General features: G+C 40.4%; 1 protein-coding gene and 1 long non-coding RNA gene across 4 annotated transcripts in view; one reads left to right on the top strand and one right to left on the bottom strand.

The window, feature by feature from the left end:
* The window catches only part of MAPRE2 (microtubule associated protein RP/EB family member 2), a 161,758-nt gene that overhangs the window by 24,290 nt on the left and 117,918 nt on the right, over window positions 1-19,550 (bottom strand). For all 3 annotated transcript variants that reach the window (XM_025931273.2, XM_025931271.2, XM_025931270.2), the window contains 2 exons: window positions 16,642-16,787; window positions 12,358-12,571 (listed from right to left, as the gene is read on the bottom strand). In XM_025931273.2, coding sequence (XP_025787058.1) covers window positions 12,358-12,571; window positions 16,642-16,787 — 360 coding nt within the window. The remainder of the gene's footprint in view (window positions 1-12,357; window positions 12,572-16,641; window positions 16,788-19,550) is intronic.
* Window positions 1,598-12,227, top strand: LOC147575582 (uncharacterized). Its single transcript, XR_015242531.1, has 2 exons — window positions 1,598-3,335; window positions 9,792-12,227. It is a non-coding gene; the product is annotated as an uncharacterized LOC147575582 (long non-coding RNA).

Here is a 19,550-nt window from a genome sequence, read left to right as displayed (position 1 = left end):
GGAGTAACACGTGGGATTTAGCACAAAACCAAGGAGTATTTCAACATACCCAGGGAGCAGTGAAAATGACCCAATACCAGTTATGAAAGGAATCAATGCTGTTTAAAAGAGGCCTTGATGCTTTACTTCCCAGTGCAGGTGGGACAATAATGGAGGCCATTGGTCCTCTCCTGCAAGGCCGTGAGTGAAGGAACAGACCCCAAGAGGCCAAAATACATGTCAGTTGTGTCTGAAGGGCTTACTCTTCCCTTTGAAATCACCTAGACCATCCATTCAGAGAATGAGGTCAATCCAAGGGTTAAGAAATCAGAGATGAGGAATCCCGCTAATCCAGGACCCAGTATCCCAGGCTTCACGTACATGTCTGCTTCCAGGCTGCAAAGAGGCCTGGAACAAGTGACTCAAGGTTTCCTGCTTTTACAAACCTATACAAAAGACAGCAACTCTCACCCAGAACCTGCTGCAAGGATGAATGAGAATGTTTTTAAACTTGAAAAAGCGGCTGCTAGTTTTAAAAATAAAAATGGAGTTCATTCAAATGCAACAGCATGTGCTCTGGTTCCAGCCTTTATGCCACTGCAGAGACTTTCATTTCCTCCACACACTATGCAATTTGAATCTGGTTTGTGAAAATGTACTGTGGTTCAGCATAGCGTAAGGAGAAGATCAGAACATAAAACAAGACCACATCCATAATATTTCAGAGGCAATATAATGGTTTAAAGAGTAGGCTTTGGAATCACAAGGTCAGGCTTCAAACTCTGGGCCCCCCTTTTTTTTTTTTTTTAATTTTTATTTAAAAAAACTTCTTTTTTAACATTTATTTATTTTTGAGAGAGAGAGAGGGAGAGGGGGGGGAGAGAGAGAGAGAGAGAGAGAGAGAGAGAGAGAGAGAGAGAGACAGAGCATGAGTGGGGGAGGGGCAGAGAGAGAGGGAGACACAGAGTCCGAAGCAGGCTCCAGTCTCTGAGCTGTCAGCACAAAGCCTGATGCGGGGCTCGAACTCACAGACTGTGAGATCATGACCTAAGCTGAAGTCGGATGCTTAACCGACTAAGCCACCCAGGCGCCCCTGGGCGCCCTATTTCTAGTGTATGACCCTGGAAAGTTACTGAACCTCTCTGTGCCTCAGTTTCCCTACTTCTACAACAGGGGTTATGGTTGTAGGTTTTGATCTCTAAGCTTTCAAATATTCTAGTTTTACAGAAAACTAGGTCAGGGTTTGATTCCAAAAAGCCAAAATAACTAAAAGTTGTAAACTGAATTAGTAAATCCTTTATCAAAGATGCAGTCTCAGTAAGCAAGTACATTGGATAGCCATGAAAAATGCATGGCTGTTCCTCGGATGCAGGCCCTCAGCCTTGTCCACAGATACTGCCAGAAGATTCCTATCCAAAGCTCCTGAATTCTTCATGTCTCTGTTCCTCACTGTGCTCTCAATATTCCAAACTCACAGATATTCAGTATCCTGGCAAGGCAGAGCACTGCTCATATTGTATTGCTGTGGTTTTATCATTACAGGTTGAGAAATACAGTTTTAACTACTGTTTGAGGAGAAAAGTATCCTAATGCCCTGTGGTATATCTTATACATCTTGCATAAGACAGATGTATAACTGGAGGAACAAAACTACCAACAGCCTTCTCCTTCCCATGAGCAGCCATTACCTGCTTTGCAGCTTAGCAGTGGGATGGTTTCTTAATATGAGGAGGTCAAGGGGATGCAATGCTGATAAGGGGCAGGGACTGAGTGAAAGATACATCGTTCATATAATAACCGCTAGCATTTGCTTGAAGACAATTCTTGCTAATTATGGGACTGGTAAGAAAAATGCACCTCTTCCTTGTTTTGAGTTGACATTACATGATCTCTTAAAATGAATATTTGATCCTTGAAGAAGTAAGCAGGTATATGGAGGTATAGTTTGTGGTTAGGTGACTGAGGCCTCTGAGAACAGTTAACAGCAGGAGGATACCGGGAAGGTGCAGAGAATAAATAGGCATGACTCATCCTGATGCGGAGACCACAAAGGGCCAAGGAGGATGCCTGTGCATACCCTACGGCTCTGAGAAGTCAAATGCTATCAAGGACTGGTCTGGTCTAAAGAACAGACAAGGGAAAATGCATTTCTTGGAATAAATAATGGCTTTGGGGTGAGAGCAACATTTGTGTTTAAAGGGCAGACTGTTCTCAAAAGGTAAATGAACACATATGTTTTGGCAGTAGTAAGGAAATGGAAGTCCTGCATGAAGGCACAGGCCTCACACCAAGGTCAGGACCCTCTGAGTGAAATTTAACTTCGTGGGTACTTTTTACATGGACTCTAATTGAGTCCCTGTTAAATTAAAAACATCAGAACACTTTGGAGCAATACACCAAAAGCTTCCATGTCCACAACAGAACATTACAATGTCTACGATATAATCCAAAATTATTCAACATACAAAGATCCAGGAAAATGTGACACGTTCTCAAAATCAACAGATGCCAATGGTGAGGCGATCAGATGGTGGCATCAGCAGACAGGAGCTTTAAAGCAGCTATCAGAACCATGCCCAGGGAAGTGAAGGATGTTCACAATAAATGAAAGGTAGGCAGTACCAATAGAGAAAGAAAAAAAGGGAATTAATAACTGAAAACATACAAGGGTTGAAATTTTAAAAATGCTCAATAGAAGGGAAATGACAGAGGACAAAGAGGGTTAACCTGAAGATGTATTAATAGAAACCATCTAATCTAAAGAAGAGAGAGCGTGCTGAGAAAAAGGTTAACAGAGCCTCAGAAACCCGTGGGAGAATTTCAAAAGCTCTAACATATGGATAAATGTGTCCCAGAAGGACAGAGAGAATGGAGCTGAAAAATGGCTGAAAATCTCCCAAATATGGTAAAAGACATAAATTCAACAGATTTAAAGTAGCTTAATGAACTCTAGAACAAGAGAAATTCAAAGAGAACCATGATTAGGCACATCCCAGTCCCACTAACTGAAAACCAAAGATAAAGAAACTCTTGACTGCACCCAGAGAGGAAAAACATGTTGCACATGGGGAAGAACGATTAGAACAAGCAAGCCCTTCTCATCTCTGGAGGCCATGGACACTGAAACGACATTTTTAAAGCACATAAAGGTGGAATTCAGGTGGAATTCTTTATCTATGGAAATTTTTGATCGTGAAAAAAAGACATTTACAGAAGAAGGAAACTGGAAGAACTTGTTGCCAATGGACCTGCTCTGTAAGAAATGCTAAAGCAAGTTCTTCAGTATGAAGAGAAATGAAATCAGTAGGGAACTCAGAGCTTCAGGGATGAATGAAGGCGACTGGAAATGGTAAAAGGTAGGAATGGGGGGAAAACCCACTCTTTTTTCTCTCAATTTCTTTTAAACACACACGATCGCCTAAAGCAGCACTGCCTCCTAGAAATATGTTAATCAATTAAAAAATTTTTAAGATGTGAAATGTAAGGTATGCAAAAATACACATAATAAATACAGATTATTAGAGATTTTGCATTCATTTTTTTCCATACTAAGTCTTCTACATCCAGCATGCATTTCATACATACAGCACATTTCAGTGCAGAATAAGCACATTTCGAGTGCTCAAAAGCCACTTATGAAAACAGTGTTGGTCTAAAACAAAAGTTGTAACATTGTCCTGGGGGATTTATAATGTATGTGGACGTAGCACATGTGACAAGTGTAATAGTCATACAAACTATATGGGACAAACAAAAGTGGGAGGAAGGGTTGCCAGGGTTCCGCATTTTACATGAAGAGAAAATACAATTTTTAAGTACACTGTGAAAGTATATATATTGTAATTCTTAGAGCAACCACTGAAAAAATTAATGCAAAGAGATATAGTTAGAAAGGCAATCAAGTAAGTTGGAATATACAATATCTGAAAAATCCAGAATATGGATATGGCAACTAAAGTGCAAGCAACCAAAAACACAAGTGGGACTACACTGAAGTAAAATGCTCCTGCACAGCAAAAGAAACCATCAACAAAGTTAAAAGACAACCTAGAGAATGGGAGAAATATTTGCAAACCATATATCTGATGAGAGATTAATATCCAAAATACATAAAGAACTCCTACAGCACAAGAGCAAAAAAAACCCAAATAACTCAACTCAATTAACAATTAAAAAAAATGGACAAAACATACAGAGAAGGACAGATACCATACGTTTTCACTCTTATGTGGATCCTGAGAAACGTAACAGAAGACCATGGGGGAGGGGAAGGGAAAAAAAAAGGTTAGAGAGGGAGGGAGCCAAAACATAAGAGACTTAAAAACTGAGAACAAACTGAGGGTTGATGGGGGGTGGGAGGGAGGGGAGGGTGGGTGATGGGTACTGAGGAGGGCTCCTGCTGGGATGAGCACTGGGTGTTGTACGGAAACCAATTTGACAATAAATTTCATATTTAAAAAAAAAAGTGAAAAAATGGGACAAAACACATGAATTGACATTTTTTCAAAGATATATGGAAGGCCAATAGGTATATGGGAAGATGCTCAACATCAGCATTCATTAGGGAAATGTAAATTAAAACCACAATGAGAGTGGGGCACCTGGATGGCTCAGTCAATTAAGTGTCTGACTTCGGCTCAGGTCATGATCTCACAGTTTGTGAGTTTGAGCCCCAAGTCAGGCTCTGTGCTGACAGCTCAGAGCCTGGAACCTGTTTCAGATTTTGTGTCTCCCTCTCTCTCTGCCCCTCCCCTGCTCACACTGTCTCAAAAATAAATGAGCATTAAAAAAAAAAAAAAACCACCACAATGAGATATCACTTCATGCCTATTAAAATGGCTATCACCAAAAAGATAAGAAATAACAAATACTGGTGTGGATGTGTGTAGTACACAAGGGCACCCCTGTGTACTATTGGTGGGAATGTAAATTGGTGCAGCCACTAAGACAACAGTAAGAAAGATCCCAAAAAATTAAAAATGGAATTACCATATGACCCACCAATTCAACTTCTGTTATTTATCCAAAGGAAATGAAAACACTAACTCAAAAGGTATCTGCACCCCCATGTTCATAGCATTATTTACAATAGCCAAGACATGGAAATTACTTAAATGTCCAATGATGGACATATGGATAAAGAAACCGTGGTACACGCACACAGTATTTTTAGGCCATAAAAAATGATGAAATTCTGCCATCTGCAACAACATGGAAGGAGGACCTTGAAGGGATTATGCTAAGTGAAATAAATGAGACAGAAAGACAAAGATTGTATGATCTCACTTACATGTGGTCTCTTTAAAACAAACACACAAACAAATAAACTCAGTAAAAGAGATCACACTTGTGGTTACCAGAGGCAGAGAGCAGGGAGAGGTGAACTGGAAGGTAGCCAAAAGGTACAAACTTCCAGTTATCAGATAAATAAGTACCAGGGATGTAACGTATAACATGATGGTGACTGCTAACACTGATGTAGGATCTGTAGGAAAGTTAAGAGAGTAGATCCTAAGAGTTCTTATCACAAGGAGAGATTGTTTTCTTCTTTTTTTATTGTATCTATATGAGAAGATGGATGTTAGCTGAACCTATTGTGGTAATCATTTCACAATACATCTAAATCAAACTATTATGTTGTACTCATGAAACTCATAAACGATGTAAGTTATTTCCAAATAAAACTTGAAAAAATAATCATAAAAAATCCAGAAGACAACAGGAAAACAGAAAAAAAAGAGGAGATAAGCAGAAAACAAATGATAATATGGTAGACCTAAATCCAGCTAAATCAACAGTTACATTAAGTTGTAACAGACTGGAGAGTCCAACGTCCAGAGATTATGAGGATGAATAACAATGCAAGACCCAATCACATGCTTTTTATAAGCTGCACACTTTATTTATTTATTTATTTATTTATTAAAAAAAATTTTTTTTTTCAATGTTTATTTATTTTTGGGACAGAGAGAGACAGAGCATGAACGGGGGAGGGGCAGAGAGAGGGGGAGACACAGAATCGGAAACAGGCTCCAGGCTCTGAGCCATCAGCCCAGAGCCCGACGTGGGGCTCGAACTCACGGACCGCGAGATCGTGACCTGGCTGGAGTCGGACGCTTAACCGACTGCGCCACCCAGGTGCCCCAAGCTGCACACTTTAAATATGAGCTCAAAGACGGGTAGAAGTTTAACGTATCATGGGGAAAGATATACCATGCAAGCAGTAAGCATAAGAAAGCTAGCATGGCTGTTTAGTATCAGATAAAATAGACTTCAAGACTAAGAGTTTTAACGAAGATAAAGAGGGACATCTCATAAAATACAAAGGTCAATTCATTGGAATGATTTAGCGTAACAATGTATGTATCTCACAACAGAGCCCCAATACAGGACACAAAAACTGAGAGGAAGTAAAGGGAGAAAAGACAATTCCACAATCAATGTAACACCCTCTTCACAGCAATTATTCGAACTAGACACAAACAAAACTCAGTAAAAGCATAGAGGATCTGAAAAACACTATCCACTACCTTGATCTGATATTTCTAAAACGCTACGCAACCAACAACTGCAGAATACATATTCTTTTCAAATGAACAAGGTATACTGACCAAGCGAGACCATATTTTGGGCCATAAAATTAAGGTTGGAACAAGGACAAAATCACTATACACTGCCACATTTCACTGCCTCTCCTAAAAACACAGAACAGAAACTTTTTGGGAAATTAAAAGCAACTCTTTTCCCCAAAGGAGGTGACAGGCAGTGCTTACTTAGATTACAGGTGCTCAACAAATGTGTAAACACTTAAATACACCAATAAACATGAACACCCTGTTAAGATTATATGAATAGCCTTAGAGAACCCAAATTAAAGTTAATTGGGAGAGTATTTACATATTCAATAGTTTTGGAAATACACTGTTAGGATTTATTTCTATTTACATTTAGGGATTTAAGTGTGATTGTGCAAGTACTTTATTCTGTTATACTTCTTAGGTTGCTTCCTTTTTGAAACCATTTTTCTAATATTTCTATTGATCTGATTTTAAGGCTGGAACACTCAAGTCCCTGAGGAAAAGAGAAAGCACAGCCTCAATTTCCATAGCAACTCTAAATCCATCACATTATATTTGTATATGAGAATTTGATTTAAATATATTAATATATGTGAATTTGCAATGTGTCTAAGCTGTAGTTGCCATAGGAACTGCAACTTCAAATTTCCTTTTAAGTTTAGTAAATGCTCACACTTGACAACGGATTCCCGCCCCCCCCCCCCCCCCCCCCCCCAGCTATCTTGAGTTGCGGATATGGCTCACTGCAATAAGCTTATAAACATCATGACTCACAATGATAGATGCACTTAATAGGTATCTATCATTATGGAAACATATTTTTTTTCAATATATGAAGTTTATTGTCAAATTGGTTTCCATACAACACCCAGTGCTCATCCCAAAAGGTGCCCTCCTCAATACCCATCACCCACCCTCCCTTCCCTCCCACCCCCCAGGAAACAGATATTTTAATACATGCGCTTCATTGGTAGATCAAAAGCAACTAGAGATGCAATGCTTCAGAACGCAGATGGCAGACTTGCCAGGCAGCCATTCACCCTTATGTGACAGCCTCTGCTTACGCTGAAGCTTGTTTCAGTCCAGGTAAGTCACCCAACCGCACTGACACCGATGGGCTCTATGGCTTCTCGGAATCTACACGACGACATTTTGGATCTGTACTGAAATGGCAGAAAACTCTGGTACATTCTCATGATAACTGAATGCACCAAGAATGTGGAGTGTATCTAGTTTATAAAAAAGCAAACAACCCATGGTGCAGGCCTACAGAAGTAGTCTGTGTGATGAAAAACATTATTATTATTATTATTATTGTTGTTGTTGTTATTATTTTGCCAATGTAGACAGTACTTTCTTAAGTGGAGAATCCATTCCAGGATCACATTTCCACTCTAATACAGGCCCTTTGCCACTTATCGCTGCTCTTAATGTATTATAGTCAGGACACGCAAGTTAATTTGTTATTAGCCTACAGAAATATTTGGGGAGAGAGAAATGCACTGCAAAATCAATCAAGTATTCCATGGCCAAATGAAAAAATAAAGACCATCTCTTGCTTTCAGTTCTACCAGCCATTGCTTGTTTCTACTAATGCAGATGGTTGAGAAATGACAAGGCTTAGAGGTGGAGGGCGCCTGGATGGCTCAGTCAGTTAAGCCTCTGACTTTGGCTCAGGTCATGATTTCATGGTTCTTGAGTTCAAGCCCCACATCAGGCTCTCTGCTCTCAGCCGAGAGCCTGCTTTGAATCCTCTGTCCCCCTCTTTCTCTGCCCCTCTCTCACTCATGGTCTCTCTCAAAAAAAAAAAACAAACATGGAAAAAAAAATTAATTGGGCGCCTGGGTAGCTCACTCAGCTAAGCGTCCAACTTCGGCTCAGGTCATGATGTCACAGTTTGTGGGTTTGAGCCCTGTATTGGGCTCTGTGCTGACAGCTCAGAGCCTGGAGCCTGCTTCAGATTCTGTCTCTCTCTCTCTCTCTCTCTCTCTCTCTGCCCTTCACCCACTCATACTCGGTCTCTCAAAAATAAACATAGAAAAAAAATTAAAAATAAAAAAAAAGAAATAACTGATAGGACATCACTGTTGGGTAACTGTGCTATCCATCTGAGAATTCCCAGAGAGCTGACCCTCACCTCATCATTAAGCACTTAAATTTTGGGTAGACAAAATCAGACTTGTGAAGAGAATGGCTTTGAATGGCTTCAGACCAGAGGCAGGTGACCAGTTTAAAGACTGTAAATAGTTCATGGGGGAGATGATTATAAACAGAATCTTAAGTATTAGAAGGGAACGCTGAGTGGATCAATTAGTGTAGGCTGGTGTCCTAGTGATCCTGAGGGATAAGGAGAGGCATGGAGCTATCTGATCGTCTAGTAAAGCATTTAGGCTGATGGGCTGTTTAGTAAGGTTTTCTGAAGTTTTTTTTGGCTCTTCTTGTACTGATGCTTGTACTTTCTATTGCGATCAGTCTACTCCTTGCCCTAATAAGTTATGTGCTGAGAAACCATATCCCTATGTTTGTTAGAATTACACTTTTGTATCACAGATTTTAGAAGACATTTTGGCTTATATTTTCTTGGCTGTATTCCCAAGAGCTGGATACTGGACCTTGAGAAAAATGAGGTCTCACTGTATTTATAGGAGTCTTTCACCTATTATAGCTTTTAAAACAGTGTTCTACATGCGATGTACACCTTGCTATAATTTTTTCCACAGTATAGTTTTTCCACCCACAATGTCCAAGAGACAGAACCTATTTTATTAAAAAGGGTATGACTCGTTTGACTTTTGAAAATATCCTTTCTCCCTGATTAAGACCAATGAGGTGAATGAACATGGTCAAGGTAACAGGAACATGAATCTTTTTTAAAAAATTATTTATTTTTGAGAGACAGAGGACAAGCGGGGGAGGGGCAGAGAGAGAGGGAGACACAGAATCGGAAGCAGGCTCCGGGCTCTGCACTGTTAGTACAGAGCCCGACACAGGGCTCAAACTCATGAGCCATGAGATCATGACTTGAGCCGAAGTTGGATGCTTAACTGACTGAGCCACCCAGGCACCCCAGGAACATGAATCTTAAAAGAACTACTGCCTCCTGGAACATTAAGAACCCTATTTATTAAAAAAAAAAAAGTAAAAACCCTATTTATTACCTGTTGACTTTAATGTGTTTTCTGAGCTCTGTCACCCAAGAGGTTAAGCTCTGGAAGAAATCTGTTTCTCTTCCAGGTTCACAGACATTCTATCAAAATGGCACACGTTTCTCTGTGGCTTCTGTGAAAGACCAATGGAGGAAGTGCTAGAAAACGAGGCCAAAGCAGCACCGTGGGCAGTGGTGCAGATTCAAGGACACACTGTGATTGTGGAACAAAAATGTACTTCTGAGGCCTGTCCAATTTCACTACTAAACACTTGAAGAAAAAAAGTGGCAGCTGAGTTTTAAGATGAATCTGTACATCAATAACAGCTATAGGAAAAGACCCCAAGACCAGAAATGCCAGCTACCATGGGTCTCGCCTCTCCCCCCATGTCTTCCTAACTCTAGCTGCCCACCAAAACCCCTGATCCGGACAAAACACACCCCTCTTCTACCCCATCTCTACACTGATCCAAGTTTCTGACCACACTTAAAGCCCAATTTGAACTGCTATAATTTTTTGTTCCCCAAACTCCTTGTGGCCTTTTACCCAACCTCTCCCCAGCACTTCTGATTGTTTAAATAATAAAATAAAATAAAATAAAATAAGATAAAATAAAATAAAATAAAATAAAATTAAATAAAATTAAATAAATAAAATAAAATAAAATAAAATAAAATAAAATAAAATAAAATAAAATAAAATAAAATAAAATAAAATAAAATAAAATAAAATAACAAAACAAAACATTTCCCTGCCTCTCTAAATCTTTATCAACACTCTTGACCTTATTTTCTTCCTTCAGCATCAGGGTCCTGCTCCACAAGTTTCCCCTCCTTTTTCCTATCATCAACTAATTCTCCTCCAGGGACCTTTCTCCCATCTCCCACCTTACAAACTTGCTCACTGTGCCTTGTCCTAGAAGCAAACAAAAACAGATCAAGGACACTACCATTCGCCTTCTAATCTCACTTCTCGATGCTGTCTGCTTTCCCCCACAACTAAATGTTTTTCCTCAACTTTTTTCCTGACAAATTTGGTGAAGGTGGGATCCCCTCTCACTGCAGGACTTTCCCACTTGTCAGGTCACGCCCTCGCCTGGTCTCTGTGATCTAGGCATATGCATTCAGCACTTTAACAGACCAGTTCTCTAAAGGATTGTTCATCACCTCCCAGGAGTCCATTATCTTTGGCCTATTTTCAGGCTTCATCCTCTTTGAACTCTCTACAATTAATATTCGGCACTGCTGGTGACCCCTCTTTCTAGAAATTTCCTACTGTTCATTCTCTGATGCTGAGCTTTCCTAGTTTTTTCCCTGATGTTTATATCTTTTTCTTAGCTTCCTCTTTTTCCTCTTGCTCCTTATTCCTTAGCTTATTTTATATAATTTCATTCATTCTATGGCTTCAGAGCTAGACTTTTATGCTATCTTAATTTCCTTCCTCCAATTCCTCTCCCCATTCTGAGTGCCATCATTGCACTGAGTGACCCCTAAGGTGAGAAATTCAATGGGCTCGTCCAGGCCTCATTTTACTGGACTCCCTTCCACAGGTTCAGACATTGTTGGCCACTGTGTTCCTTTCCTTCTGCTTCTTTGACATGTTATTCCATCACTTCCTTTAATCTTTCTGGCACCTTCCCTGATTCTTGTGCGAACCCTTGCTTTTCTGCCCAAACATTAAATGTTACAGTTCTTCACGTCAGTCTCTCCTCTTCCAACTGAGAGCTTACTTCCGGCTTCAATTACATGAACATATGGAAGACTCACAAATGTATACTGATAGTCTACACAACATGCTAGTGTTGTTTAGCATTAGTATTGTTATAATCATCTCCTATCCATTCTAATTGGAGGTTGGGCATAAATAGGGAATTTGTGTCATTTACAAAATTAATGTTATTGATTTAAACAAGTGTGAACACTGGTTTTCAGAATGGAACAAATCGTTTTCTGGCGATCTCACTGTTTGACTGTCCAGTACCACAACTGGTGTTTGTAATAATGACTGCAGTTTTAAAGAATACCCTCCTGCTTGATAAAGTCTGTGTTTTATGGAAGGATGTTTGTAGTTTTAAAAGGTTTTTATCCACAAAGTTTAACAAATTTTAAAGTTCTAGGTATTCAACCTCAATGACTTCACTTTTGGACCAAGCTATACAAAGGAGGTCTTGCTGAATATTATCATGTAAATATTGGCACTGACCATACAGGAAATAGGATGCATATTTCAATGACTTTTCTTTGAAGGATGTAGAGGATTATTCATATTTAAAAGCAAAATTGGTTCATATTCTGGTTTGTATGGCCAGTAATTAGGCAGTAAAACTACTTCAGCTGAAATCTAAACAGACTTGACATATTTCAGAAAAAAGTACCAAGAAAATGAAACCTATCCCTGGAGTATTATTTTAACATATAGCTTCAATGATACAAAGTGAGTAACTCTGCCTTTTTAAGAGATTAAATCATGATCATTAGACTTATTACAGATAAGGCCCTGCTATGAAGATAAATGTGGTCAAATAGACAACAATAAAAATCATCCAGAGGCCTAAAGAGATTGACTGCTGGGAAGAATCAAACACAGGAAAGCACACAAGAGCCTGAGCCACTTTCCAAAATGCAAGCAACTATACGATTTCACTGTTCCCATACCTGCGGTGGGGGAGTTTGCGTGATGAGACTTTTTTGGCAGGTTGAAGATCTGTTCGCCAGGGTCGGGGGGAGGGATCGCATCTTGCCCTTGCCGCGCTTCTACAGGATCATACTCCTTCCCATCGTAGTTAGCATCATAGAATTTCTTAAACCATTGAATGAAATCCAGGTTGTCCTGGAAACGCCCCTTCACCAGCTTCTCCACTGGGATCACCTGCAATATAAAATCGCCATGTGAGTCGTGAACCCGTTTATGAGTATTTGGCACAACTGAAGCATTTCCTATAAACTATTTTCTACGGGTCAGGGATTATTTACTGGTCTCCCCCTCAGCTTCTTGGCCAGCTGTATTCTAGAATTCACCTATTTTTTTTCATCATATGCAAGCAAAATTAAAATAAAATGCTGTAGGTGTTCTTCTGAATTATTTCACACCTCTGAACAAATGAGACGAAACAAAAAGTACCTTAGCTGTCAAGAGGGGCTGATTCTCTTCAGAATGTATTTGATTACACAAGCATCTCCATGCAAAAATGGGCCTGGGATGTTGTGCCAGTTCAAGATTGATGGGTTTTCCATATTTCTTTTTTAAAAAATGTTTATTTGTTTATTCTTAGAGAGATCGGGCCAGCAGGGAAGGGGCAGAGAGGGAAAGGAAGAGAGAATTCCAAGCAGACTCTGCACTGTCAGTGCAGAGCCCGATACAGAGCTCAAACCCACGAACCATGACATCATGACCTGAGCAGAAACCAAGAGTCAGACATTTAACTGACTGAGCCACCTAGGTGCCCCTTCAGTATTTCTTTCTAACACCTGCTCCTGCCATGCTGGAATAAACTCCTGTAAGGATTATAGCTACCAGAGGGTGTGAATGAATAAGACTCAAATCAATGCAAACATGCACATATCTAACGGTTTGTAGGAAGCAACACAAATTTTCCTGTTTTGTTTGTTTACAATGTAGAGAGACAAGCATTATAAACAACTGCCTGCAATACAGGGCCTAGGAGTTCACAGGCTGCACAGGAACACGGCTAATGTCCACGGGAGTGCACAGGGACAGAAATGGGGTCTGGCTAGGGGAGGCACTGAAGGCATTCTGGAGGAGGAGGTACTCTGTATTCACCTCCACTTCTGAGACAAATCTCAGCTTTTCATAGAGTAACCCTTTCTACTGGCATCCTAGACAGCAAATGGGTACCCCCCCCCTTTAGAGGTCACACGAGAACTTTCAGAATTATGACAGGAAGAAATGTGGGGTGACTCATTAGCTTTACTTCAGTGGGCAGCTATTTTTGAAGGAAAATGGAAAAGGACTTAGTTATGCAAATTGTGCCATTACCAGATTCTGACTTCCTCATCTTTGAGTCGGAATCCTAGCTGAATGTAGGCCATGGGAGTTACAAAGCTAGGGAGTGAGTCAGATGATGTGCACACAATTCAGACACAAACCTAAGGTTGAAAGGGCACAGCTTCACTGACTAATATGAGCAGAAGCCATATAAATTAAACTCTCGGCAAGGCTTTGCCATCTCTGGAACCAGATACCCCTGATACCCTAAAATGGATCATCAGAACCACTTAAAAAATAGAGAACAGGGGCGCCTGGGTGGCGCAGTCGGTTAAGCCTCCGACTTCAGCCAGGTCATGATCTCGCGGTCTGTGAGTTCGAGCCCCGCATCAGGCTCTGGGCTGATGGCTCGGAGCCTGGAGCCTGTTTCCGATTCTGTGTCTCCCTCTCTCTCTGCCCCTCCCCCGTTCATGCTCTGTCTCTCTCTGTCCCAAAAATAAATAAACGTTGAAAAAAAAATTAAAAAAAAAAAAAATAGAGAACAACCTCTATCAATGACCACTTGAAGAAAAAACACCAACTGAAGCATTTTAGGCAAGCCATTAAACTAAATCATTAGCAGTACATTTTTAAAATGTTTTTTAATATGTTTTTTATTTTAAAGTTTAGTGCACGTGCACAGCAGGAGAAAGTCAGGGAGGGGAAAACAGAAAAAGAGAATCCTAAGCAGGTTCTGAGCTGTCAGCACGGATCCTGACAAGGGGCTTGATTCCCATGACCCTGGGATCATTACCTGAACCGAAATCAAGAGTCGGACATTCAACTGACTGAGCCACCCAGGCGTCCCAGCAGTAAGTACATTTTTTAAAAATGTTTTTGATAAAGCTAAAATTGAAATGAACTCAAGAATAGAGCAAAATAAAGAGAAACAAACTTTGGGAGGAGACTACATTTTTCATGAAGACTCCTCCCAAATTTCACTGAAGTCCACCCACAGGGAAGAATTCCTTCCACACATGCACTTAATATTTGACTTTTTGTTTTATTAAATATTTTCATGTCTTCATATGTATAACTTTTGTTTATGCTGATACTGATTTTTAAGTGCCTTCCTAGAGCATAAGGCCCTTTAATTAACATGCTACTTTCTTTTGTTTTCTGCCAAATGTGAAAATTTAGAAACAGTTTTAGATGATGGTGCTACATTAACCATTGACAGTAAGCACTTACTTCTGTTAATTTCACATTTCCCATCAAAATGGGACCTAAGCTCCCAAAATGGGGCCTAAGCTCAAAATCTCGGGTGGCAAGCAAATCTTTACACAGATGCTTTCCCCTGCTGTCCTGCTCTGACAAACACACACAGGGACCACTGTCTATCCAAGGATCCTTGGGGGAATCGTAGCATATTACGTTAGAGAGGCCAACAAAGGTGATTGAGGCCAAGCTCCCTTCACTACAAGAATTTTATCCTAAACATTCTTCAACAATGGCTCATCTCCTCTCTATGTATACACTTCCACGGACATATGGATGCCCCTAATCTGTTACATAGCAAGTTATGAGTGGTTTTTTTCTTTTTGATCTAGAAGCATGTATAGAGAAAAGATACAGAAATGGATAGGGAAATAATGCTGTTAATAAGTAAGGAGAACCTATACAGCTCTGATTTTGAATATTACAGAAGGAGCTAACTGGAAATTAACCACAGCAAAGGACAAAGTTGAAAGGACTCCAAAAAGGCTGAACTGTTAAGGGGTTAATTTGAAATAAAAGTTCTGAGAAAACAAGAAGGCAAGATTTTAATATTTTGGTAAGATTGCTTTCATTTAGGAAGATAATAATTGCATTAAAATGTGTGCAGTTTTGGGGCGCCTGGGTGGCGCAGTCGGTTAAGCGTCCGACTTCAGCCAGGTCACGATCTCGCGGTCCGTGAGTTCGAGCCCTGCGTCAGGCTCTGGGCTGATGGCTCGGAGCCTGGAGCCTGTTTCCGATTCTGTGTCTCCCTCTCTCTCTGCCCCTCCCCCATTCATGCTCTGTCTCTCTCTGTCCCAAAAATAAATAAACGTTGAAAAAAAAAATTAAAAAAAAAAATAAAAAAAAAATGTGTGCAGTTTAGCAAACTTTTCTCTTTTCCTTTAACCTGTCTCTTATAAAACACTATTTAAAATTTTCATTTCCATGTAGCCTACTTATTGCTACTATTGATGCAAAGTTATCTGTTCCTCCCCTGCTGCTTTTTCTCTTTCCCCTTACTCAAAATTCATTTCTTCCCAAACCTATTCCCTGTAAGATATACAGCCATGGTAAAGAATATGGATTAAATATGTATTTGAGTAATAGGAACCATGCAGAGACTGAGTGGACTTCAGTGACAGTCCTTTAAGGGAGAAGAAAGGACTCTAGTCTACTTATTTGTACCACACTGGGACAAAATTCTAACATTTAAGGGGCGGGGGGAAGGCAGTTTATGGAGACTGAGAATTTGAGTGTATACACTATGCTCAACATTTTGATACACATTCCCTCACTTTCACATCATTACTATGGGAAAGGGGTTATGGTCTCACTTTATAGGTGGGTAACTCAAAGAATTCAAGTAACCTGCTCCAATCTTGGACATGGGATACAAACCCATGCCATTTCCACTGTAACCTGCCCTTTTTTCCCCAAAGGAACAAAATACACAAAGAACCACGGTGGCATCTGGCAAACAAAAATTTCTCTCCTGCAATGCTAAAACAGAACAGCAACATTTGAACCTCTGTAATTACCTCTAGTGTTTAATCTAATGGCTGTTAAGTTTAGAAATTTCCTTAAATAAAAGCCTCACACAAATATAGGAAGAGAGGGTTGATGCTTTATGCTAGGTACAGACCCCAAACTACTTTGACCATATTAAGGAATACGCCTTCGGATTTTTGCATTTTGGCACAAAAACCAATTTTTAGGAAAGATCACGCATTTTATGGAGGTAGAAGTCAGTTTCCTACCTTATCAACATTCATTCGCTTAAACGATGCTTGCAGAAGTTTAAAATTGTGAATATACTCATGCTCCAACTTTGCTTGAAATTTTACTTTCTTCAAACTAATGCAGCCTGGAAAGAGCATGTCCATGAACTGGCAATAGGCAGCCCCTGGAAAGAAAGGAGAAAAAGGCTGATGTAAGTCTGACTGAGGATTGTTAGGCAGGAAGGAGCCCCCCCAGCTGTGTGCTCCTCTCCCCCATGTGCTTACACATCCTTATTCGATTGGGCTGGGAGCCAGAGAGGGAAGGGACCATGCCTCCCTCCCACCACTTTTCCCATTCCTAACCACTGTGACAGTGATGCTGTGTTCACCAGAGCATCCCCACATTCCACAATGAACAGAAATACTTTTTTAAAAAATGTTTATTTATTTCGAGAGAGAGAGTGGTGAGTGTGAGTGGGGCGGCGGGGCGGAGGGAGCAACCTAAGCAGGCTTCATGCTGCCAGTACAGAGCCTGATGCAGGACTCGAACTCACCAACTATGAGATCATGCCCTGAGCTGAAACCAAGAGTCTAATGCTTAAGCAACTGAGCCACCTAGGCACCCCAATACTTTTTGAGAGAGAGAGAGAGAGAGAGAGAGAGAGAGAGAGAGAGAGAGAGAGTGCCTGAGCGTGCATGTGCGCACCAGTCAGGTATGGGGAAAGGGAGAGAGAGAATCTTAAGCAGTCTCCGCACCCAGCAGAGAAAGAGGCGGGGCTTGATCTCAAAACCCTGGGATCATGTCCTAAGCCAAAATCAAGAGCTGGAAGCTTAATCCACTGGGCCACCCAGGCGCCCCCAGAGATATTTTAATGCCAAGGAACTCAGGATAAGAATAACTCTTCTTAGCTTCTATCAGAAAAAAAGGAACATTTTCTTCCCTCTAGATGCTACCTGCTCCAAGTCATCAAAATACACAGATGTAAGAGAAAAACAGAAAGTTTAAACACAAGAGAACTACAAAATTTCTCATGAAATGCATAGCTCAAAAAATAAACATGCAAATACAAATATGCCCAAGCTGTTTTTTTTTAATTTTTTTTTTTTTTAACGTTTATTCATCTTTGAGAGACAGAGAAAGAGCTTGAGCAGGGAAGGGGCAGAGAGGGAGACACAGAATCCGAGGCAGACTCCAGGCTCCGGGCTGTTAGCACAGAGCCTGACGCGGGGCTCAAACCCATGAACTGCGAGATCTGACCTGAGCCGAAGTCAGACGCTCAACCGACTGAGCCACCCGGGCGCCCCTGCCCAAGCTGTTTTATATCCATCTTGCAAAATGACTTAGGTGAAACTGGATAACTAAACCACCTAATACCCAAAACAGTTGTATACCAATTTAATTCCAGTCTAGAGCAATGGGGTCCTATATTAACATGAAGGATGAAGACAAGGAGACTCTGAAACTTACAGAAGTTCAGAGTCATGCTGTTTATGACTGAGAAATAAAAATAACAGAAATGTTCAATGAGTCCCCTGAGGAAATGGTCAGAGAAAAAAAGATGAAGTCTTTCATATGTATTTTTTTAATGAAGAACTCTTACATCATGACAATTTCCACTAGAAAATCCCAGGAAGATCATGTTTATGGATTCATATCTTCTTAATAGTTAAGGCCGCAGGCATTTAGAAAAGGAAATTCAAAGCCCGAAGGAGAAACAGTAATTGAGTGGCAAGAATGGGAACAAGATGCCATTTCTGTGTTTTGTTGTGTTTTTTTTTTCCCTTCTTCAGATCTCTTGGTCTGTTTCTATAATGTGCCTGTGTTGGCCTTTCTGGAACATGAAGGAATTCCCCTCATCTTCTGGTATTAAGGTTTCTGTGAGAAGCTCTTTATTGTATTCGGGTGATTTACCTTTACATGGGAAGAAGCTAAATGATCTCTTATGTCACACAGATGTTGAGCATCCTTTACTGAGATAGGAGAGAGAGAGAGAGAGAGAGAGAGAACAAAGTATCCAGGATCTAAGGGCTGCCTCAACAGGAAGTGGTGAGGTAATTCCTTATTCAGAGGTAATACTATAAAATCATGAAATACAGGCTGCGGTAAAAAAACCACCTCCAGAATCTTTGCATCTATGAAGTTTCTCCTTAGATGACCACACCCTGAGCGCAAACTAGTAACATTCCCACTCAAGCAGATGGGTTCTCTTAAAAATGAAGTAAAACAAACCCCAACAAAAACCACTGAGGAGGTAAGAGAAACATCATGATCTTGGGGGGCATTCTTATAGCCGTAATTATTCAGGTCTCCCTTTTCAAGTACCACCAGATGGAACAAATTCCAATAGACATCCGAACACTATTTTTACCAGAGATGGAGATGTCTATAAATACAACTGTCTCATCACCTGCTTTTTGTAGAGTTGTTTTTCTCTAGCATTTAGCATAAAATGTACTTATGAAGATCCAGATACTTCTGCATTCTTACAAGCCAACCAACCAACTCTCTTACTTCCAAAATTTCCAAAGTACTAACAGCTTTTGGATAAAAAACAAACCTGAATTCAGAGAGGGGAAAAAGGAAAAGTCATCTCCAGTTCATCTAAAGAGAACCACCTTAATGACCTGGTATATACCACTTATTAATTAATTAATTAATTAATTTAATTTTAACAGACTGATCCCCTTCTGGGTCACGTTTAATACTTAGACATTTTTTTTTTTTCAACGTTTATTTATTTTTGGGACAGAGAGAGACAGAGCATGAACGGGGGAGGGGCAGAGAGAGAGGGAGACTCAGAATCGGAAACAGGCTCCAGGCTCTGAGCCATCAGCCCAGAGCCTGACGCGGGGCTCGAACTCACAGACCGCGAGATCGTGACCTGGCTGAAGTCGGACGCTTAACCGACTGCGCCACCCAGGCGCCCCAATACTTTGACATTTTTAAT

The sequence above is a fragment of the Puma concolor genome, chromosome D3 (genome assembly GCF_028749965.1).
Source record: "Puma concolor isolate L17-30 chromosome D3, mPumCon1.1.hap2, whole genome shotgun sequence".
Lineage (NCBI taxonomy): Eukaryota > Metazoa > Chordata > Mammalia > Carnivora > Felidae > Puma > Puma concolor.
Note: the sequence above shows the minus strand (reverse complement) of the source record. Positions and strands in the feature narration are given on the sequence as shown.